This window comes from Globicephala melas, chromosome 3 (assembly GCF_963455315.2).
Source record: "Globicephala melas chromosome 3, mGloMel1.2, whole genome shotgun sequence".
In the NCBI taxonomy this organism is placed as follows: Eukaryota; Metazoa; Chordata; class Mammalia; order Artiodactyla; family Delphinidae; genus Globicephala; species Globicephala melas.
This window is the reverse complement of record NC_083316.1, coordinates 26,239,459-26,262,882: the sequence shown is the minus strand read 5'-3', so window position 1 is coordinate 26,262,882 and position 23,424 is coordinate 26,239,459. Positions and strand designations below refer to the sequence as shown.

The window sequence follows — 23,424 nt, the reverse complement described above, 5'->3', positions numbered from 1 at the left end:
ATTTTAAGAAAATATTTTAGGCTTTGTGAGCCATATACGGTGTTGCAGCTACTCAACTCTGCTGAATGAAAGTTGCCATGGACAATACAAATAAATGGGTGAGGCTGTATTCCAGTAAAACTTCATTTACAAAAATAGGCAGCTGGCCATGGGCGTTGGTTTGCCAATTCCTGTTTTAACTCCTGAAAAAAGACAGATTTTTCTCTCCATTAAAATAACCTCCTTTACCTCCAAAAATGATAACTACTGGTGGTAATTAAGTATAGAAAGTATTAATTTGTAGTTTCTTCCCACAAAATGGATACTGGAAACTTATACCATGTCCTGAAATTTCCTTTTAGGTGAAGATTTACTGTTTTCCTCCAGCAGAGATTTTAGAAATGAGGTAACGGTTGTTTCTAAGGTATTCTCGGCTTTATAAGCTCATCTGTATTCTCAAGCAAGGGGGAAAGGGCCTCACCCAAACTTCTGTCAGCGTTTGTTTCAGAGCAGAGTGCCCGTCAGCTCTACCTGCGTGTGACCTCAACTTCAGTACACGGTCGTGTCTCCAGAGGAGAGGACAAGTGGTCCCATCCAGAGGAGAGGGTGTTACCTAGAACTCCTTCTTCCTGTAGAAGGCCACTGTTTTACAGTTCTCTGCAAGCAGGAGTGGTGTGACTCCAGGGACATTATTCTGTGTGGAAGGAGCAGTATGTCCACAGGCTTATGCCACTTTTGTTAAAAGCCTTCAGATCCAAGAATCAGGCAGTGAGTTTTGATATAATAAAATTTACTGTGCAATAATAAATCGATTTCTTCATATGTTTAATTGCTGAGTGTTCCTTAGAATAACCTGGTCTGGAACAATGCTGTAACAGAAGGGAGAAAGGAAGGAAACTTACTGAATGCATGCTCTGTGCCTAGTAAAGTATTTTATATCTTGTTTTGACCTCCCCAGACTGCAATTACTATCTTCATTTAATGAAGAACAGGCTTGGATTGGAGGGGTTGCCCAGCCTCACATTATCTGGTAAGTGTTTGAGCTTTTAATCCTGAAGTGATTGAAAACAGTAATGGCATTCAACCATAATTTTTCCTTTCTTATTTGGGGACTAGGAGGGGGCTTCTTTTCCTTAACAGAGACAAAAACCACGATAGCGGGCATGCAAAAAATTCTCATGGTGGTGCAAAATACAGTGATAAAAGGATATCCCTGCTTTATTCTGATATCTTGGTATAACTTACATAAATTATCTTTTGGGGGTGAAAAAGTTGACTAGTTCTATATATTCTCAGGAGAAACAAGCATCATCAGATGTCACTTGGCCAAGAAATCCCTGGCCTGCTGAAGCAAGATTGCCTTGTGGCCTCTGATGCATTACATTACTCAGTTCTTCCCCTCGTTTGCAAACAGATGGGTACAATACTTTTTTAAAGTATGACAAAGCCTTGAATTTGGCCACCACCTGAAGGAAAGTGAGAGGGGCTGGTGTGTGGTTCAGTGGCAATATAGGACCAATGAGTGATGACATCCAGCCTGATGATGACAGGAGTCCATGACTGCCATGCATGGCTACTCTTGCCCCAGGAACATGGAAACCACTAGTCACAAGTCTATGTGAGGTATTTATGAAGTTTAATTCCAACTCAATGGCCTCTCCATCTTAAATGGAGATATTTATATTGTCAGATAACATTGTTCCATTTCACTTTCATCCAGATCAAGATGACTGACAACCTGAGGTAATTTCTAATTCATTGCAGTCCACTGGGTCCCAGAATGATAGCCCTGACTCTTGTAAGTTCTGCATGGATGTCGTATATTCTTTAATAGCACCAAGTAAGGAAGTGATGTTAAGGCTTGTCACCTTGCAGGCTACTTACTCTTCAAAGAGGCATGGATGGTAAAGTTAGATTGATATCCACACTTCCTCAGCCCAGTATTAGAATTATGTAGGCAATTACTCCTGATAGAGCAGTGGTATAACTGTGATTCCCACTAGCATCATTATATACTGGTGTGCAATTTACTTTTTGCCCTTACATTGTAGAGAACTTTCAGAATAAGCACACATCATTCTCTTTAATGATTTTTGGCTTCATTGTATAATGTCTCCCATTAATGGACATTTGGGTTCTTCTCATGTTCATTATTACAAACATATTGTAATGTATATTTTTGTACATATTTTTATATTTGATTTCCATAGGAGGAATTAATAGAAGTAAGTTTGCTCAAAGACTATGCCTTGAAAATGTAAAAGATAAAGCCGAATTTTCTAAGATTCATGTTAAGTTCCACTTCAAATAACGTGAATGCTGGTTTCCCCACACCTTAGCTAATACCGTAGAGGGTGTCATCAATCCTGGTCTTTGCCAAGGTAATAGTGAGGAGTATGGTCAAATTGTTTTATTTATTGAAGGGTTGATTATCATTTACTATCTTTATTGGTAATTTGTATTTTTTTTCTGTGAGTTACCTGATTATGTTCTTTATCCATTTTCTAATTTAGGGTATTGATCTTTTTATGTATTGATTCACCAGGACTTTCCATACATATATTGTGGATATTAACCCTGTGTCTGACAGTGATGCAATTGTTTTTCTCAGTCTTTGGAGTTGGTATATATGGTAAGTAATTTTTTTCCTTTTTTCCTTTTTTTTTTTTTAACAATTCAGAAAAGTGTAAGGTGCAGTAGTGCTTAAGCATGGAATCTGTGGAGACCTTAATTATCATACTAAAGAGATCAGCATGGTATTCAGGTTTGGGGATATATTTCATAAAAATTTGGGGAGGTATGATTAAATATAACAAATATAAAAATCATGAAAAATACATATAATTATATGTGTATATAAAGGTTTCATGTAATTTTTATGATTAAAATACAAATGGAAAATCTCATAAACAAATGTATAGGCTAGTGGATTATCTTAAGGCGAACACGCTTGCAGCCGTCACCCAGGCCAGGAGATAGAACCTTGCCAGCTGTCCAGAAGCCATTCAAGGCTTCCTCCTAATTACAACCTCCCTAAGTCTCTATCCCAACCCAGTATTCATCTTTAATGATTTTGTTCTGTTTCATTTTTCGTTTTATATGTCTGTTTTAGTTTCTCTCAATCTATAAGTTCTTTCCCTCATCTCTCTTTATTGTTTTCCTTGAGGAATATTTGTTGATAAAATTGGATCCCTTGTCCTGTTGTTTGGATTTTGCTGATTGTATCCACATAGTGTAGTTTAATGTGTTTTATTGACCTCTACTTCCTGAGAATTGGGCGTTAGATCTGAGGCTCCGTCAGATTCGAGTTGGTTTGTGTAGGCACCTGTTTCATCGGTGGTGGTGTGTTCTTTCATCGGGAAGCACATGGTGTCTCTCTTTTTGTGATGGTTTGTGATAGCAGTCTTGCTGTTCAGTTATTAGATCCTGTGATTTATTGAGGTTGCATGTGGTGATATTTTAACTGTTATCATTTCTCCTTTGTTTATTAGCTAAAGTATTTCTATGAAGAGAAACTTCACCTTACCTACAATACCGTTTAGTACAGTTCATAGAGGAAAGGTAGGAGAATTGCTACATTTTATTTACCAGTTTTCAAAATAGACTTGTTTCCAAAGCATTCTCCAAAGGTGACTGATTAATTTTCTTTAAGTATCCTGAACTTGTGGAAATTAACATTCTTTTATCATCATCATTTTCCTTGATGAGAAGTGGGATTCTTGATACGGAAAAGTAGAGCTATAGCTTTAAGACAGAAGATAGAAAACCCTTGTTGTTCTAAATTTGAATCAGAAGTATTGGTGTAAACTTACAGGGTACTTTATTTCTTCCTTTTTTATTGTGGTAAAATATACGTAACATAAAATTTACCATTTCAACCATACTCAAGTGTACAGTTCCGTGCCTCTGCTTTTTGTAGTTGCGCTGCATCTGCTTTGTAAGAACATCATCATTATATTATAATCTCTCCCTTTTAACTTTTGCTTTAGTCTTAACTATTCAAGTAAATACACGCTTAATGCTCACCACCAGCCCTTACGTCATCTATCCAGTCATTCTGCTTGTCTTGCTCATTTGTTAGTAGATTCTTCTGGAAGGGCTTGTGAGACTAGTATACCCTGAGTTTTCGTATGCTGATAACAGTTTATCTGTAGCCTTTTGTATGAAAGTCTGTTTGGATAAAATGGTTGGGTCACGTTTTTTTTTTTTTAGTATCTTAAGTATGTTCTTTTTGGTTTAAAACGTCACTGTCAATGTCTGCTGATAACATGATTTTCTTTCCCTCGTGAATGCCTTATTCTTTTTTGCCTGGAGCCCACGGGATTTTTTTCCTCCGATTTTTCGCCAGTGATGTTACTGCAGTATGTTTTGGTGTTGGTTGTTCTGGATCCGTATTCCCAAGCACCTGGTGTGTTCTTTCAATATGTAGCATCAAGTCTTTTTTTATTCTCAATTTCAGGAAAATGAAAGTTTTAATAATTGTTCTGTTCCCTTGTTTAGGCTTTCTTCTTTGGGGATTGCTATTACGTATGTTGTTTTGGGTCACTTTTGCTTGGCTTCTTTTCTTTATTATTGATCTTTAAATGTTTTACCTGTTTTCTCTTCTCTTCCTCTCAAGACATCCTGTTTATTTACTGTGAATGATCTTCCTAGTTTAGTTTTTTCTGAAATTAATTTTTTCCTGAGTTTTAATAATCAATTTCTAAATTTTTCTAATTTCTATTGATATCATTCATATTTTGTGTCATTTTCCTGATGTATTTTAACTCATTTTTTTTTGTGGTACGTGGGCCTCTCACTGTTGTGGCCTCTCCCGTTGCGGAGCACAGGCTCTGGACGCGCAGGCTCAGCGGCCATGGCTCACGGGCCTAGCCGCTCCGCAGCATGTGGGATCTTCCCGGACTGGGGCACAAACCCGTGTCCCCTGCATTGGCAGGTGGACTCCCAACCACTGCGCCACCAGGGAAGCCCCTAACTCATTTTGAGGTATTATATTTTTCATTGGTTCCCTAGGTATGTCTTTCTGGTGTGCTTTTGTTGTCTCTAGGGATTATATTTTCTCCTCATGCTCTTTTTCTTATGATAACTTTGTATGGGATTTGACCTGGATTGTCTTCTGTTGCCCATGTTTACATGAAATTACTTTTCCTGTTTTAGAAGGGAGATGCAGGTCAGGGTAGCTTTTCTAACTGCGTTTATTCTCTAGAACCCCTTCCTCTGTTTTTGAGTGTGACGAAGTACGGCAGCTTGCTTTCTGAGATCTGGTTCTGCCACTCTCAGCCACCTTTATCTGGACCTTCTTTTTTCTTGATCTCTGTTGTTCTCTTGCTCAGTTTCGATTTTGTTCCCAGTAGTTTCTCCTCAGTGTGGGGCGTTGGCTGATCATTTTTGAAAGTGAAAAAACGATTCAGGTTTCAGGGGCCATTACCCAGTCGGTCCTCTGAGCTTCCCTGTTGATTATGAGGCCAAGGGTGAGGATGTCAGGGTGGGTGTGTGTCTTAGGGGTATCAGATGCCCTGTTGCTTCCCTCTACCCTCCTTGTACAGATTCCGATACCAAATTGGTCTTGTTGCTTGTTAGTAGTTTACTCCTGCTCGTTTGTACCTTCTGGGGTTTGTGAGGGTACTTTCACACCTAGTTTTGTGGTAGATGTTTACCATGGTTTTTCTATACTAGTTGTTCTGGGTTGTATGTGTGCGGTGTTAGTGGTGGGGAAGGGGAAGTAAGTGGGATATGAGGAAATTAAAAAACTATGTTGGGGAGTTCCCTGGTGGCCTAGTGGTTAGGATTCTGGGCTTTCACTGCCGTGGCCCGGGTTCAGTCCCTGGTCTGGGAACTGAGATTCCTGCAAACTGTGCGGTGCGGCCAAAAAAACAAACTGTGTCACTGTTGTGTTATCTTGCCTGAATCTGCTGGGAGAGCCCCCAGTGGTTTTTAGTTTGTATGTAGTCTCATTAAATTATGAGTCTTTTGCTTTATAGCTTCTGCATTTAGCCTCATATTCACTTTATGATTAAAACAGTATATTTAGCTCTTTTGATGGGTTTTTATTTTCCTTTCTTGCTTTTAAATTTATGTATGGTGATTCTGGAATTTTATTTTGTTGTGAAGGATTTTGTTGCAAGGAAGCCAGCTTTTTTTACCTCCCCTAAAATATTTAGCCAGTTTTTCCAAAATCAGCTATTGTATAATCTGTTTTCTGTAACTGACTTAGAATGCCCCTTTGAATTTTCTTTGAATTCAGAATCTATCTGTCATCTTTATTCCAGTGGTTTGGCTGTCCATGGAAGAGGAGACACTTTTAATTATAGTAGTTTTTTTGATGATGTTGTAATAGGGCTAGTCCCCCACTTATTATGCTTTTTCAAAATCTGGTTATTTTTACATGTTTATCCTACCAAATGGACTTCAGAATAATTTTTTTCAGGTTAAAAAATTATTTTGAGATCATTGTTGAAATTATATTACATTTATAAACTAGCTTGAGGAGAGTTGAGATTTTTAGTGTTGTCATCCTATCCCAGAATAAGCTAAACCTCCCCATTTGTTCGAGTTATTGGTTTTATGTCCCTTAATAGAATTTTGTAATTCATTTAGATCTTTTTAAAAATAATTAATTAATTAATTTTCTGGCTGTGGTGGGTCTTTGTTGCTGCGCGCGGGCTTTCTCTGGTTGCGGCGAGCGGGGGCTACTCTTCGTTGCGGTGCACGGGCTTCTCATTGCGGTGGCTTCTCGTTGCAGGGCATGGGCTCTAGGCACGCGGGCTTCAGTAGTTGTGGCTCGTGGGCTCTAGGCGTGCGGGCTCACTAGTTGTGGCACACGGGCTTAGTTGCTCCGCGGCATGTGGGATCTTCCCAGACCAGGGCTCAAACCCATGTCCCCTGCATTGGCAGGCAGATTCTTTTTTTTTTTTTTTGTGGTACACAGGCCTCTCACTGCTGTGGCCTCTCCCATCGCGGAGCACAGGCTCCGGACGTGCAGGCTCAGCGGCCATGGCTCACGGGCCCAGCCGCTCCGTGGCATGTGGGATCTTCCCGGACCGGGGCATGAACCTGTATCCCCTGCATCGGCAGGCAGACTCTCAACCACTGTGCCACCAGGGAAGCCTTCTTTTAGGTCTTGCCAGTCCTTGCCAAAGTTAAACGTACTTTTAGTTACTATTGTGAGTGTTTCCTCTTATAATATGTTTTAAGTGGTTATTATTTATGAGTAAGAAAGCTCTTGTTTTGGTGGATGATTTCTGATAGCCAACTTTACTGAATTCTAATATTTTAACAGTTTTTAAATTGATGTGTTTGTGCTTACAAACAAGTACCCAGATATATCTGTGCACACTATATGATACATTTGTTTCTTCTATTTATACCTCTTAAAAATTTTTTGTCTAATTGTATTGGCTTGTACCTCTAGAATATTGTTATCCAACAATAACAGCAGTGAACATCATTTTTGTTTGTATTCCTGAATCTAATGGGAATGATTCTGGAGTTTTTCCATTAAGAGTTTGAAGCAGGCTTTTAAAAAAGTATGTCTTTCACAGGATTTGTGTCTGTGTGTGTGTGTGTGTGTGTGTGTGTGTCCTACTGATATAATGAATTACATTCTGCATTTACATTTATAGATTTCTTAATTCCAAATCATTCATGCATTCCTGGAGTTAACATCACTTAGACTTGGTATTTTCTTTATTGTACTGCTGGATTCATTGGCTAACATTTAATTAGGATTTTATTTATAAATTTGTTTTGTCCATTTTCATTGTTTTCTAAGCACTTTTCAAGTTCATCAAGTTCATCTTCAATGGCACTGACTTGTATTCTGCAATGTGATTTGACTCGATGCTTATATGGCTTTGGTTTCGTAAGGTGGTCTCCTCAGTTTCTTTTTCGTTCTACTAGATCCACATTAATCTCATTTGATTTTCTTATCTCTTCTTTGATCTTGTGCTTCTTAGAAGCCACATTCTCTTTGAGTGCACTGAGAATATGAAGCAGTTTGTGTTTATAATTTTCTTTTGATTCCTAAGGTAGTTGTCCAAATTATTTTTTTTTTCTGCGTTTTGCATACTATGTTTCAACACCCTCCCCCCACCTTTCCCAGCTTGGTATTCACGAGAAGGGCCCTTGCCAAGCCTGTTTAATGGGGAAGGTGGGGTTCTACTGAAGCCTGCCATTTGGTCAGTAATGGATACTTCAGAGCTCTGTGTTTAAGCATCATTCAGCTCCTCCCTTAGAATGAGAGAGGAAAGTTGGATACCAGTTGATTTTAATCTTTATTCAGATCTACTCAGCTGCGCTGGGGGGATCAAGAAGAAGGCTGTGATCGGTGCTTGGTGTGGCTTTTACGGGGTTGGGTGAGCAGAGGCTGCTGGTCTCTGAATGGATCAGTTGAGCCCTTTCGTTTCAGAAACGTACGTGGTAGGGACTCCCCTCAGATCAGACCATTCCTTCCCTGTTACTCCTCTGACCTGCTGAGGCTGGCCAGGTGCCTGGGAAAATCAAAATGAGCCTCCCCTTTAACTTCACCTTCTCTACCATTCTGAGGAGTGGAAATGGCTCTGATTCTGGGTGCTTCCTGCTTTTTCTGGGGCTCACCTTCTGTAATTCCCTTTCTTCATGTTAAGGGTTTTGGTGACATTCTGATACTCTTCATAACTCTCATACCATCTTTGCTTTCTCACATTCAGAGAGAATTGTATCCCATTTCATTGTTCTCCTTCAGTTTGGTCTCAGGTTTCATTTATTGTACATGGTATGTAGCCTTCAACATTCATAGAATGGATTTGTGGCTATTTCTTTTTCCTTTTTTTGTTTTTAAATTTATTTATTTATTTTTGGCTGCGTTGGGTCTTTGTTGCTGCATGCGGGCTTTCTCTAGTCGCGGCAAGTGGGGGCTACTCTTCGTTGTGCGCAGGCTTCTCATTGCGGTGGCTTCTCTTGTTGCGGAGCACGGGCTCTAGGCGCATGGGCTTCCGTAGTTGCAGCACGTGGGCTCAGTAGTTGTGGCTCACGGGCTCTAGAGCACATGCTCAGTAGTTGTGGCGCACAGACTTAGTTGCTCCGCGGCATGTGGGATCTTCCGGACCAGGGCTCGAACCTGTGTCCCCTGCATTGGGGACCACTGTGCCACCAGGGAAGTCCCTGTGGCTATTTCTATAGTGTATTAAAACTCTCCCCCAGGAAAGAGTTCTGCCCAAGTGTAGCAGTGGACTGAGCCAATCAGAATCTTAATTTTTGGAGGATATATGGAAAATCAGGCAGGCAGCAGCCTGTATGTCCAGAGAAATCCTGTGATATAGAGTGGGGCTAAAATTATAGCAAAATAGCATTCATCGGTTTCTAAGTAAAGAAAAGGTGTGAGGAATTGGGGATAAGGCTGCCAGCTAGTGGAGGGAGGAGAAGCGGGTCTGCAGAAACAGACCCACAAACAGCAGTGGAGGGCACTGAGTGACAACCCATGAGCCCCCGAGTTCCTCCCGTCGCTGAGGCCTGGTCATATGCTGAGTTCTATTCTGGGATTTCTGTGAGATGCCGTCTTGCCTTCTTCCCTTGGGCCACTCTAGTTTGGCGTCTGCATCTGAAAACCAAAACAGCCTAAAATAAAGCAGATGCTTTTTATTTCACTCTGTGAAATAAGATCCCAGATTATCCAAGTATTTGTGGGGGAAGGAGTGGTGAATGGGTAGGGATTTTAGGAAAAATGAAGAATGTATTCATTGTGAAGAATGAGAGAAAAAACTGGCAAGGAAACAATTGCCAAGTAGCATCCAGAGTCCAGTTGAGGTCGGAAGCCTTGAATTTATAGCAAATCACTATGTGTAGTTGTGAGATTTTTCTTTAGGAATAGGCATGTGGGCACCAAGAGGCTGGCTGGTTGGAAGGATCCTGGATTAGACGGGGCGAGGGAGCTGTGCGCCTCTGGGCTGGAGGGCCATTGCTGTCCTCTACCGTGGGGTCTAGTCTAAATAGAGAAGGGAAAGAAACACGGGTGGGGATTCTGAAGCGGAGAAAAGTACCAGTTGCCTAGGGATTGGAGGGCCTGTTGAAACTGAAGCAGAACCAGGGGGAAGGGGAGTAAGCTCCGGAAGGTCGGGAGGTTGTAAAGGCATGAGATGTCTGATTTCAAGATCTCAGAGGGGGAATGGGTTTGGATTGCGTCAGATCCTGGGTGTGGCCATGGAAGAAGTGTGGTTGACTTGCCTTCTTTTGCCTTTGCCCCTCTCACCCATTTAGGTAATCACCATTTCTTAGCTTGATGGTTTAAAAGGTTTTTCTATAGATGCAGAAGTGAACAAACAAAAAAACAAGTAGTAAACAGTGTTTATTTTTTTAAAATTACTTAAAAAAGGTTGTTTATAGAGACGTGGATTTACATAACTTGGCGACAACATTTTAAAAATGTACAGGCTATTTCATATTATTGCACTTACTCTTTAATAATATATAAGGCATTTTATCTTACATAAATAAAGGATAATGTATAATATCATACAACAGGTGTGGTGCCAACTAAAAGTCAACCCTAAAATTAAATGAGCTGCGTATGGGACGCTCGCAATGAAACCCGGCCTACTTCAACCGTCACGGTACATCCTTGCAACTACGATTTACATGTTATGACACAGTTACCATCATAGCTTATTGTGGATGAAGGACCAGTTAAAAAACCAAAACAATGCAAGTTTTAGTAGGACAATACCATGAGTGTTCATGTCAGGAAGTTTGGGAGTTTATTAGAGTAATTAGAAATACTAGTCATGCCTTGAACACTGACGACAAATAAATAGCTTTCTATCTTAGGGTCAATGTTTAGCTTTTGCTTCCTCCCTTAAATTCCAATTGTCAGATTCCAAGGGAACCCTTCTGGCAAGGTCCACTGGAAACGGCTGATGACTTGAATATAGTTCAGTGACCCAGAGGGCTACCCTTGCACTCTTCAGATAAGAGGATTAGGACCTCTTAGAAGGAGACCATTCCGCTGCTTCAGAAACTCCTATCTGTCACACAGGTCTGTGCATTTCTATGTAGGCACAGCTGGAAGAGTGGAGGCAAAAAATCGTTTTCAGTGTTGACTTCAAAGAGTCTCTCATCATTTAGGCAAGAAAGCAGAAGCCACAAAGCTGACCCCAGAGACTTAAAAACAATCTAGCATGCACCTTGCACTGACTTCCTATAGTATCCTACTTGGAACTGTAATAGTGAAAAGTAGAAGCTAAATTAATCAGGTCTTTCTAGCTAACTCCTGAACTACATTCTCTTTTGTATAACCTGTTTAAAAATGAGAAATCTTGGCTCACACCAGCCAGATATTTCACTCCCGTCTGAGAACCTCTCTGGGCCAGCTCCACAGAGGTTTACTGGGATTAGTCACTCAGAAATAGGTTAATTAAAGAAATCGCCGACATAAAACCTTAGCGTCACCATGCACGCAGGTATGCAACCTCACCCGTATTCCCAGGACTCAGCTGGCCTGCACCACCGAGGATGTGGCTTGTAACTACGCAGTTCTGCTCCTTTACCTTGAAAGACTGACTCACCCTCGTTTTCCACCTTCTTACTATGTTTTGGTAAATGAAGCTGATGAGGATTTGGGTCTTAAGAAAAGAAGGTACAGTACGAGGGAGAAGAGCCAGTTTTGTGACGAGGAACAGCACGTGGAATGGGAACAGTTACTAAGAAGAAGCTTGTGCTTCAGGAGGGCAGCTGGGACGAGTGTCACAAGCAAGCGTGAGTCACAGCAGTGTTCTGCTGGGAAACATTTTTGGCAAAAGGAAGAATTTGCAAAACAGGAGAACAAAAAGAGCAAAAACTTCAGTCACTGCAGAGCTATGCCATTACACCCAGGTCAGGAAAATAGATCCAGTGCTTAGAAATGTTACATTTCTTAAGCTTGTTGAGAAGAGAAAGGGGAAAAAAAAAATCAGCCAAAGAAAAGAAAGTCCCCTAAAAGGATTATTTTAAGTTCCTCTATTGGGATTATAAATCCAAGGACACTAAAAAGATAATTGCTTTCTGAAACTTTAAATTAGTGGTTGGATCTATAAAATATAGAAATGGAAACTCAGTGACAATGATATTTTTGCCTGCTCTTTTGTTGACCAGTCTTGAATTCAAATATTTATTCAAGACAAGTTTCAAAGTAGATGCAAGGTGCTTGCAGAGCTGGAACTGTCTGCTCATTCTAAGCAGCAAAGTTCACAGCTATTTAGTACAGTTTTATCAGAACTGCATTCCCGTAAAATTGCCTTACGACGTACACTTTTAGGTCATGATCAACACTTCACGGTGATCAATAACCACCGAGTTAGTTAAACTATGCAGCCATACGTTGCACATTACACTCACTAAAAATACCACTTTCTGTATTTTGCTTTTTCATTTTTGGATAATTCCTGAGCTCAGTCTAACCATTAGGTCATAATTGATTTTCTTTTTTCAAGTCTCATTTTCTTTTCAGGATAACATACAGACCCTACCGCTCCTTCCACTGAATGTGCCTAAAAGCATTCTGTCATTTACTTACTTACTTACAAAATTATATAAAACTATAGTCCTTTTTAGTTGTGACACTTGTGTTGCCCCTCAGACTTTGTTAGCCTCCCTAGTTGCCAGGATTGAGTGTGTTGGGAGAGGTGGCTAGAAGGATGCAGAGGTCTCACTAAATGTTTCAAGTGAAGAAGGGCATGCCGCATCTTGTGTCCCCATCAGGAAACATAGAAGGTGTCAGGGGACAGGCACTGGAACAGAATGAACCCTCCTGGCCTAGGTGATCCAGGCAGAAGGTTTCTGAGTTCCGCTCCATTGCTGCTGCTTCATGTGTAAGTAAAAAACTGGAGAGTTGTTTGTTTTATCGTCCTTGCCACACCAGTGCTTCTGTGTTGTTTCAGGAACCCCTTGTTTAAAGAAAGAAGTCATTCTGATTTGCTAAAGAAAGAAGGGAACTGAGAAAAGGAGATTCTGATTAATAAAAAATGTAACAAGCGCAATTAGTGTCACTACCAGTGCTTGTTGCATGAAGAATTCCTGTGCTTTCTAATTACTAACTGCACAGGTCCCTCTGGGACAGACTTCATAATATTCCAGGCATCGAAGTGCATGAGCCCAACCAGGGATTTCCCGTTAATGGCAAGAATTTCATCTCCAGCTTCTATTGTTCCAGCTTGCTCAGCTGCACCACCTGAGAGAAAAAATACAGAATAATAGTTTGGTACCTTCGTAATATCCAGAATAAATTCCAGGTAAATGAAAAACTTAAGTGAGAAATATCTCTAAACCATGTGCCTATATTCTTCGGAGAGGGAAATTTTCTTTAAACAAGACGCACAAAGCAAATACCCAAAAAAAGAAATCTGACTACATAAAAAATTCAAATCTGTAACCCCTCTTTCCCCGAAACATAAGCAACTGACTACAGGAAGATATTTTCCTTGTATTTAGTCAACAAATAAAATGAAACATTAGAGTTAATATCTAGCCAAGCTAAAGAACTCCAAATCAATAAAGAACACACCAAAAAAATCCAAATGACCAATAAAGCAAGTTCAACTTCTACTCATTAACAAGTATAGTCTGATATATCCACATGCTGAGAATGTGATTACCTGCTCAGCAATGACTGTGGAGATTACTTAAATTATCACTTACACAAAATTTAACAGATTTCTACACTACAGCTCTGGGTATGTTAGAGCAAGATTATGAGCTTTGGAAAAAACACAAGTTTACGCCCTTTTCTATTTACTTCCTTGCACATGCACATCTAAAACAATCGTATTGAAGAAATGCACACTGGCCGTGCAGGCATCTTTTCATCTTACGGAAGAAAGGACATTAAAAGAGAAAAATTCCCAAGTTTGAAAAAAATTTCCTCAGAAATCTTTAATTAGATCTCAAAACACTGAGGAGATAAATCTACTTCGTTCTAAATTCCCGAAAATCACTGTTAAATATTATTTGATATCAATACACATGTAATTATAGTTGATTATAAAGATTGACAAAATAAAAAAATATAGCTGGAAGAAAGTGAGTTCAAATGCAATCCACTCAAGGACAAAAACATTTGATGTTGTTAATGACAGAGGCAGATGCTGTCATCGGAAAAGAGGTGAGCCTTCACCGTTACCAGTCGTACAGTGGGAACAGAGAGACTGATTTAGTCCCCGTCATTGCTTTCTCAAGATACACATTTTTGGAAGTACCAAAGCACTGTTGTCTGACATGCCCAGTTATACTGCGTTAGCATATTTCCCGTTCTAGGAGTATTACCTAAAGGCCTGAAGCAGATTATGTGAAACGAAAAGAATTTTCTGAGTGTTCATCTGGTCTGAGGACGTGGGCTTCCAACCAACCCAAACAGGAGGCTGTGAGTTAGGGGAAAGCACGTTGAATACCTGCAGGCAGTCAGACTGGCTTGGGCTCAAGTATGCGACTTCAAGCAAGTTACAGGTTTCCCGAAACCTCAGTTTTCTCATCTGCAAAATGGTGTTAGCCTGTCTTGTTCCCTCACTAGGTTATTACAGGGATCTAATGAGATGAAGCAGATGAAAGTCCTTGATGAACCACTCAGTACTGTTCAGACCAAAGGTAGTGCCAACTTTTGGACTTCTTATACACGAGAGAGAAATAAACTTTTCTTTAAACCATTGTTACTTTGGGTTTTCTATTACATGGGGCCAAGGAGAATCCTAACTAATTTGATCAGGCTATGTCTCTCTCCATTTATTGAGGTTTTAAGAAAAATTTAGAACACTTTTATCTTTTTTCCAAAAAGGTCTTGCATAGTTTTCCTGTGACACACTCTTAGGTTCCTTACGGTCATTACTGAGAATTGGTATCATACAGTACTGAATCTGCGTTTAGCCTTTTTTCCCCCGTTCAGCCCTGTTTTTGAACTGGTCCCGGTTAATGGATATAGCTCTAACTTGCTTCTTGAATTGCTATATAGTTTTCCCTTTTATGGATGTGATACATTTTACTCATCATTTTGCTACAGATAGAAATTTAAACTGTTTTATAGCTTCCATTTTAGCAAGCACTGCTAAATTCTTCCCCAGAGAGGAACGATTGTTTATACTTCTGCCAGAAAGTATGAGTGTTCTTCTTTCCCTGCATCTTGCCAACACATCATATCATGAGATTTCTTATTTATGGCCAGCCTGATTTTAAAAAGATGATTCCTAATAGTTATAATTTTCACCCAATAACTAATATAAGTTGGAGTGACCTTCCCTATATTTCTTGACCATTTAGGTTTTAACTTTTTCTATTTTCTATTCATTTCCTTTACCCAGATTTTCTCTTTATTTAGTATTTTTCTTTTTTTCTCAGCCATGCTGTGTGGCTTGTGGGATCTTAGTTCACTGACCAGGGATTGAACCCGTGCCCCCTGCAGTGGAAGCGTGGAGTCCTAACCACTGGACCGCCAGGGAAGTCTCATGTATTTTTCTTACTGAATTATAGTTCTTTATATATCCTGGAATTAGCCTTTTGTTGATTAAATACATTGTAAATATCTTCTAGTCAGTCACTTCGATTTTATTTGTTTATGATATAATTTTTTGCCATATAGAAGTTAAACATTTTACATATGTATTCTTTCACGATGTGTTTTTGTGAAATTTTTTTAGGGTTTTGCCATATAGAAGTTAAACATTTTACATATATATATATATATATATATATTCTTTCATGACGTGTATTGTGTTATAGGATCCTCCCTATAGGGTTTTAAAATAATGGCTATTGCTGATATATAGGAAATTCTATTGATTTTTTTTTTTTTGTATGTTGATTGATTGTGAATTCAGCGATCTTGGTGAGCTATTTATATTGGCTTCACATTTGATTCTCAGATTTTTTTCAGTCAGGAAGAACGTACAATTTGCCAATAATGATGAATTGTATTCCTGTATTTCCAATCTTTATACCTCTTATCTTTTTCTTATCTTATTGTATTAACTGATATTCCTGGTAAAATGTTGAATACAAAAACATCTTAAAAGCAGCCCAAACATAGTAAAAAAAAAATAAAAAACAAAACAAAACATTTTTAAAGTGTTAAACATTTTTTTACAAAGCAGCCCAGATATTAGTAGTGACACTGTTCTACCCGGATGGCTGCCGCTTCACACAAGAGTTTACAAATAACTGTCTACTGCATTTTTCATCAGTAAAATCCCTGACCTTCCAGATAGCTTTAGGGAAATATATTTAATTCACTTATTATTCAAAGAATTTTTTTGTATTAGATTGATGCAAGAAATTGAAGATTGCTATACTGCTTTTGGTGTTTGAGCTAAAAGGCACAGGAAACCAAGATAAACAGAAAACCTGTACCTGTACTTAAATTTGTAAGTATGAAATAAAGGTAAGATGATGAAATCTTTGGGCAGAGCTCTAAGCCTCTACAAAGAAAGTAGATTTACCAGTCTCCAAAAAGAGTGAAGGGGAGGGATCTGTATAATATTCAGAAAGCCTTGAATGCCTTTTCCCAAGAGTCAATCTGCAGGCCTGCACACAAGGGCACTGGAAATGCTCCTCTGTGGAACAGGTGCTTCTCTGTAGCAATTCCTCCTCTCTATCCATTTATATAGTTTCATGGATTTCTAGCCAGATGCTAGAGACAAAGGCCAGGAAGTTACCCAGGACACTGTCCTTGCTCTGCTGGAAGGAGATCTGGGGGATGCTTATCTCCCCTGGGGCTGCTTCTCCACTTCGGTGCTGCAGATTCCATGGGATTCCGGACCTGGCCTCCCAGTCTCCACCTGGGCTGCTGCTTTAGCCACCTTCAGTTTCTGGTTTGTTTGGCTCACAGGCCAGAAAATCCTTTTTAAGCTGTGAGCTTCTTGGCCTGCAGAGGCTGCGTGTCCTGTGACTGATCACAGTGGCGGTGACTCCAGCACCTTTCACTGTGTGTCCTAAACACCTCCATCTTGCTGTTGTAGGCTCAGTCCTCTGAAGGTTATTCTGTTTCCCGGCATTCATGCTGCCAGTCTGATCGTACTGCCTTTGTGAGCAAGCTGCACATTTTCTGTGTGCTTTTTAAGTTCTTTATATTTTGAAACTTGATTGTGATACATCAAGGTCTGGGTTTCTATAAAATTCATCCTGTTTTGCCCTTGATGAGAATTTTCAGCCTGAATACTCCTATTGTTTCTCAATAGTCATGACTTCTCCAAATAGTTCCTTTCTCGCGTTCTTTTTTTTTCTTTCTTTTTCTGGCACTCCTCAATATGTCCTCCTCATTGCTCATCACCCTTTTGTAATTTTTATCTCTTTTTTCCCTTGTGCTGCAGTTTTTATGGTTTCTTCTTTCTTGATTTTTATAAATTCTCTCTTTGTAAGGATTTAGTATACTTTTTAATTCTATTTATTAATTTAAAAATATATTTGACTGCCTTTTTGCTAATGGGCTTCTCTGTGTGTGTCTGTTTTAACGTATCTGCCTGTTTCTTTTGAATACCCTCTTGTCTTGTTTCATGGCTAATATTCCTGCCTTAATTTTTTAATGGACTTTCTTGTTTATTGTGTCTGTTGGCAGTTTCGTCATGTACTTTGTACACTTTGTTTTAGAGCTCTTAAGAGTGCTCTTATAGTCAAACAGTTTCATGCTTGCCTTAACTTGGCTTTCTGTGTTCTACTGCTGTCCAGTTAACATGTATAGGGTTTTCCCTTTACCCTGGTACCGTGAGTCCAGATATCACACACAGCAGAGGCCTGGCTCCTGATTTGTGCCTGTCCTCTGCTTGCCCCAGGGACCGTGAGCAAACAGCCTGTTTCTGGCTGCCACCCATTTACAGTTAGAGTGTGTGCTAGACTGGAAGAAAGTAGACGGGAGCCGTCGATATCATTGGACTAGTTGGCAGATACGAAATCTCTTTATACACTTGAATAATTCATTTTATGATATTGGACAGTTCCCAGAAATCTCCTCAGCCGAATTATATTAACAATGTCAGTATATATGTATATGTTTTAATACTAACAATATTATAAATATACATTGAATATATGAAACAATATTATAGTATAATAAAATATTACATATAATAGGATAATCAGCATGTATGTATATATATAAATATATCATTAGTATAATATAATTGCTCAGCTTAGGGACCTGAAGAGATAATTTTGAGAACGGTCCAAGATCATAAAATGCATTATTTAAGTTCATGAAGAGACCTCATATCTACCAACTATTTCAGTGATATCTACTGCTCCCATATTACTTTCTTGAAATCCAGTATTTGCAATTTTAAGTGAATATGACCTTGACCAATGTTAAGTACCCCTGACCGGCAATTCTGATGGCATTACTTAGCTTGCTGTGTTCACATCCATAACAGCTAATCGTAAGTAAGAACACGAAGACAGGAGCATGGAGTTAGGGGATACAGTACTGAGGTTGGGGGCACAGTCTCTGGAGCCTGGGTTCAAGCCTGATTCTGCCACTTAATCTGTGTGACCTTAGGTGCCTGCATAACTCCCCTGTGGCTCAGTTTCTTCTCTTGTAAGACAGGGATGATAATAATAGTACCCATCCTATAGAACTGTCATGTGGATGACATGAGTTAAAACGTGTAAAATGCCCACAACAGGGCTGACACACAGTAAACCCTGTATGTCACAGAGCATTAAACACACTGCAGATTTTTTAAAACAAATTTGATTTCCAAATGGAAGGCACGGACATACACAGAGAGAGAACTGGTACTAGGCAGCAGATTGGGGTTTCTAGAACATTACCTTTGTACACTCTTTTAATGAACAGGGGCCCATCTCCAGACATAGACGATTTCCCTCCATCCAGACTCAGTCCCAGCCCAGCCGAGGTCTTCAGCACTTCAACACACAGAGCCTCGTGTGCACCTGTGCTTCTCCCTGCAGCGACAGTGTTCGTAAGGATGATGATGACAGGGAACCGCAGCCCCTTCTGCCCGGTGCCCCCAAGTGTGTTCCCCAGGCACCCTCGAGTCCCGTCCACCTTCAAGTGCTGATAACGACATCTGAGACCAACTTTAGGGTTGCTCTCCCAAATCTAGAGCTGTGTTCCTGCTGTCCCTTGCCCCCCTAAGCACTTTCTGCAAGCCCAGAGAAGGCATTTATGCCCAAGCAGAAATCCCCGGAAGCCAAACTGCTCTTGTCAACCCCAGATAGTCGGTGCACATCTCAGTGAAGACTGAAGTCGCGCTTGGGGAATCAGATTTGATTTCCTGCCAACCTTGGCAGCCGACGGCAGCAGAGCATCACAGCCTGGTACTGACAACCTGCAACACCCAAATGCCAGGCCTCACACGAGACATGGAGCGTCCTTCCTTCCCCTTCTGCTCCTGTGAGGGGTCCCCCTGCCTCTGGCTGGCCGTCTGCATCACACACTAGCTGCCTTCATTGCCATCTCCTGGCTCCACTGTGGGGAGAGCGTTTCCTTGGTGACGCCTGCTTCATAGCAACCAGCCTGTGCCTACTCTGTGTGCTAGTGTGGAGAGGCTGGGCTGGGGTCTATCTTGGGCGTCTGAGTAGGGATTGTAAACTTGCCTTTTGTTTCCCTTACTTGCTTGCTGTATCAGTGAAGGATGTCTGAATCGAGTGGAAAGGGCACTTAATTGCTTGGGAGGCAGGGGAAGGACCACAAACAGATTAAACTGTCCACTTGGGGTTGAGGCCAAGCCAGAATCACTGCCTTTGAATGGGGAACCTTAAGAAGACGTGGATGCTGGTCCCCCCATCCCACCACCCACACCCCTCAGAGTTTGACTTCATTGAGCTGGGGGATTTCCTGGGGATCAGGATTTTTAAAAGCTTCCCAGGTGCCTCTAACATCAAGCCTACTGCACCAAGCCCCTAGTGGGCTGCTTTCAGTGCATGTTAAGGCATAATTGCGTAGGCTCTGCTAGAGCCCCGGGCAGGGGGATCTGAAGGAATAGAAATATGAAGAAATAAGTTGAAGCCCCGAATGTGCTTTTTGCAATCTGATAACTTTGTAGAGGTTGGTTCAAGGCCAGATGCCCTGAAGGTGCCACAGGAACACTTAATGATTATCCATTTCAGGATAGTCTTCCATATCTGAGTTCCTGAGTCTTAAAAACTCTGAAAGCTGTTAGGACTAAGTGCCCAGTGGTTTCCTTTGACAGGTTACGTTTCCAGGATCCCACCGAAAATACACCAAACGGAATTCCCTGGCGTGGCTGCGGTTAAGACTCAGCGCTTTCACTGCCAGGGCCTGGGTTCAACCCCTGGTCGGGGAACTAGGATCCCACAAGCCGCGTGGCCCAAAAAAAAAAAAAGAAGAAAAAAAAAAAAAACCACCAAACAGTTGAGACAGTGCAAGGGCAAAGGTGAGCATGACAAGGTCTGATAAATAAGGTATTTCCCTGTACTGGGAAGGGCTTTAGCTTTCTAGAAGAATGAGAGCAAGACGACGGAGCAGAGGGAAGACTGAGAACACCCCCAACACTCGTGGACGCATCTGGACAAGAAGAGTTTCTCATTTGTTCCATGGAATCAGTGCCATTCTCAGCAAAGTCATTACAAGTAGCTCAGGCCCCTGCTGGTACCTTACCTGTTCCAGGCTCCAGGGGGCTGGGCTTTCTGGACAGCAAGCCCCTCCCATTGGCCATGGGAGGCTCCTGCCTGATGGAGGGCCTGGGCCGGTCACTCCCTTTCTTGATGACCACGAGGACATCTCTGTACAGCTGTGCCTGGTGCAGAACCCTCAGGACATCCCCGTGGGCTAAGCCAGCCAATGAGGCGCCGTTGACTGACAGAAGGAAATCCCCTCGGCTCATGGTCCCTTCCTGAGAAGCTGCCCCCTGAGAAAACACCCTGTGGATCTGGGACAGGAGAGGACAAAAGCCAAGCTCATTTATGACCTCCAGTAAAAGCAAAAGGGCAAATTTGTAGTAAAGGAACTATCTAATGGCAAGTTTTCTAAATCATACACACACTTGGTTTATCAAAAACATTCCGTGTGGCCTTCCCTGGTGGCGCAGTGGTTGAGAGTCCGCCTGCCGATGGCAGGGGACGCGGGTTCGTGCCCCGCTCCGGGAAGATCCCACATGCCGCGGAGCGGCTGGGCCCGTGAGCCATGGCCGCTGAGCCTGCGCGTCCGGAGCCTGTGCTCCGCGACGGGAGAGGCCACAGCAGTGAGAGGCCCGCGTACCGCAAAAAAAACAAAACATTCCATGTGAGGAATGGGATTAAAACTGTCAGTACCAGCACCTCAACACATTTTTACTCTATTCTTGCTAGCATCTCAAATGTGTCTGGCACTCCACGGGGCCGTAAGAGTAGAAAGATGAACAGGACCTGGTTTCATCCAAGGAAGGTGGCCTCCCTAGTGATTTCAAAGGCCTTTGATATAAAATTTTAAGTTTTTGATCTTGAGAAAGAAGTGATTTATAAGCAAATGCAAGTTTTGGTCCGTTAGTTCTAATGTCCTTCCAATGCTTAAACCAATAAAATGTTTAGGTGAATATGAGGACATAGGCAACTGTGTTTATATGTATCATCATCTTAAAGGTCACTCGCTATGTGTTAAAAGTGCGTCTCTTAATGCAAATCAAAACTACAATGAGGTATCACCTCACACCAGTCAGAATGGCCATCATCAAAAAATCTACAAACAATAAATGCTGGAGAGGGTGTGGAGAAAAGGGAACCCTCTTGCACTGCTGGTGGGAATGTAAATTGATACAGCCACTACGGAGAACAGTATGGAGGTTCCTTAAAGAACTAAAAATAGAATTACCAAAAGACTGAGCAGTCCCACTACTGGGCATGTACCCTGAGAAAACCATAATTCAAAAAGAGTCACGTACCACAATGTTCATTGCAGCTCTATTTACAATAGCCAGGACATGGAAGCAACCTAAGTGTCCATCAGCAGATGAATGGATAAAGAAGATGTGGCACATATATACAATGGAATATTACTCAGCCATAAAAACAAACGAAATTGAGTCATTTGTAGTGAGGTGGATGGACCTAGAGTGTGTCATACAGAGTGAATTAAGTCAGAAAGAGAAAATCAAATACCGTATGCTAACACATATATATGGAATCTAAAAAAAAAGGTCATGAAGAACCTAGGGGCAGGACGGGAATAAAGATGTAGACCTACTAGAAGATGGACTTGAGGACACGAGGAGGGGGAAGGGTAAGCTGGGATGAAGTGAGAGAGTAGCACGGACATATATACACTACTAAATGTAAAATAAATAGCTAGTGGGAAGCAGCCGCATAGCACAGGGACATCAGCTCGGTGCTTTGTGACCACCTAAGAGGGGTGGGATAGGGTGGGTGGGAGAGAACGCAAGAGGGGGGAGATATGGGGTTATATGTATATGCATAGCTGATTCACTTTGTTATAAAGCAGAAACTAACACACCATTGTAAAGCAATTATACTCCAATAAAGATGTTAAAAAAAAACAAACACTGTGTCTCTTTGTCAATGATAACGTTATGTACTACTTTTTTCCCCACTTTTCTATTTTTGTTTTGGTGGCAGGGAACAGACACCAGCATTCTTTGAACCCACTGACATGAATTCTGTCCTGATCAAATTCTGAGGCTGCTTCAGGAGTGACTCTTCCGACAGCATCTCGACATTGTCACTTACCACAATTGATTTTGGCTCCACATCTGTCCCTCCTGTCACACTGAATCCCAGACCTGAGCCTTCTTTTTTATTCAAGACTATGAAGTAAATATCTTCTTTATTCTAGTGAAAAGAAACAGAAACAAGTATATTCCTTGTGCCAGAGTAAGGAAGTTCTGATGTCAATCCTCCCACAGTACTGCAGAGCTTGTCACCACTAACCCCAGTGGTTCCTTAGGCCCTTCCACACAATACTGGAAGCAGAGGGGCCATCATGAATATCCTGCATTCCTCCTGGGTGGTGCTTATGTGGAGTTCTGAGGGTCCATCCTGTAGCTCTAGAACCACCAAGAAGGTCATATGAACCAGGATAGTGGCAGGGACACGGGACACTTTAGAAGTCATTCTCGGCACCAGACTGTGTGTTCCCAAATCTGATCATAGCACACAATTCAATCATGAAGGGACTTCTTTACAATTTTCTAAGTCTACAATTGAGCAAAGCCCATGTTGTCAGCAGGAGAGAGAAGTATAGGTGCCAAGAGACAGGACAAGAGCACATCGAGGCTGTAAGTTTTACGTCCCCGCTTCCACCATGTTCAGCTTATTGGATTTTCGGTGCAATTAATGAACTGGTAGTCATAAAACACAAAGTATGCTGAAAAATAGTACATTAAAACAATTTGTCAATTCATATTGAGACTAGAACATTCTTAGTAAGTAACAAAAGACTGTCCTGTGTTCCAAGCATCAATCAAAAGATTGATGCTTGGAATAAAAGCATTTAACTAAATGCTTAAAAAGATTTTAGAGTTAAAAAAAATTAGCTGGGCTAATTATTCT

At 41.0% G+C, this 23,424-nt stretch overlaps 1 protein-coding gene and 1 long non-coding RNA gene across 7 annotated transcripts in view; one reads left to right on the top strand and one right to left on the bottom strand.

The window, feature by feature from the left end:
• The first annotated feature begins 317 nt into the window (after window positions 1-317).
• On the top strand, window positions 318-22,262 carry LOC115845617 (uncharacterized). The gene is made up of 7 exons (XR_009563361.1): window positions 318-747; window positions 938-1,009; window positions 1,700-1,777; window positions 2,525-2,611; window positions 3,471-3,540; window positions 15,310-16,331; window positions 20,115-22,262. It is a non-coding gene; the product is annotated as an uncharacterized lncRNA (long non-coding RNA).
• Window positions 10,283-23,424, bottom strand: part of PDZD2 (PDZ domain containing 2) — a 377,542-nt gene continuing 364,400 nt past the window's right edge. For all 6 annotated transcript variants that reach the window (XM_060295693.1, XM_060295694.1, XM_060295696.1 and 3 more), the window contains 4 exons: window positions 22,603-22,704; window positions 20,543-20,813; window positions 18,730-18,864; window positions 10,283-13,156 (listed from right to left, as the gene is read on the bottom strand). In XM_060295693.1, coding sequence (XP_060151676.1) covers window positions 12,975-13,156; window positions 18,730-18,864; window positions 20,543-20,813; window positions 22,603-22,704 — 690 coding nt within the window. In that variant the 3' untranslated portion in view covers window positions 10,283-12,974. The remainder of the gene's footprint in view (window positions 13,157-18,729; window positions 18,865-20,542; window positions 20,814-22,602; window positions 22,705-23,424) is intronic.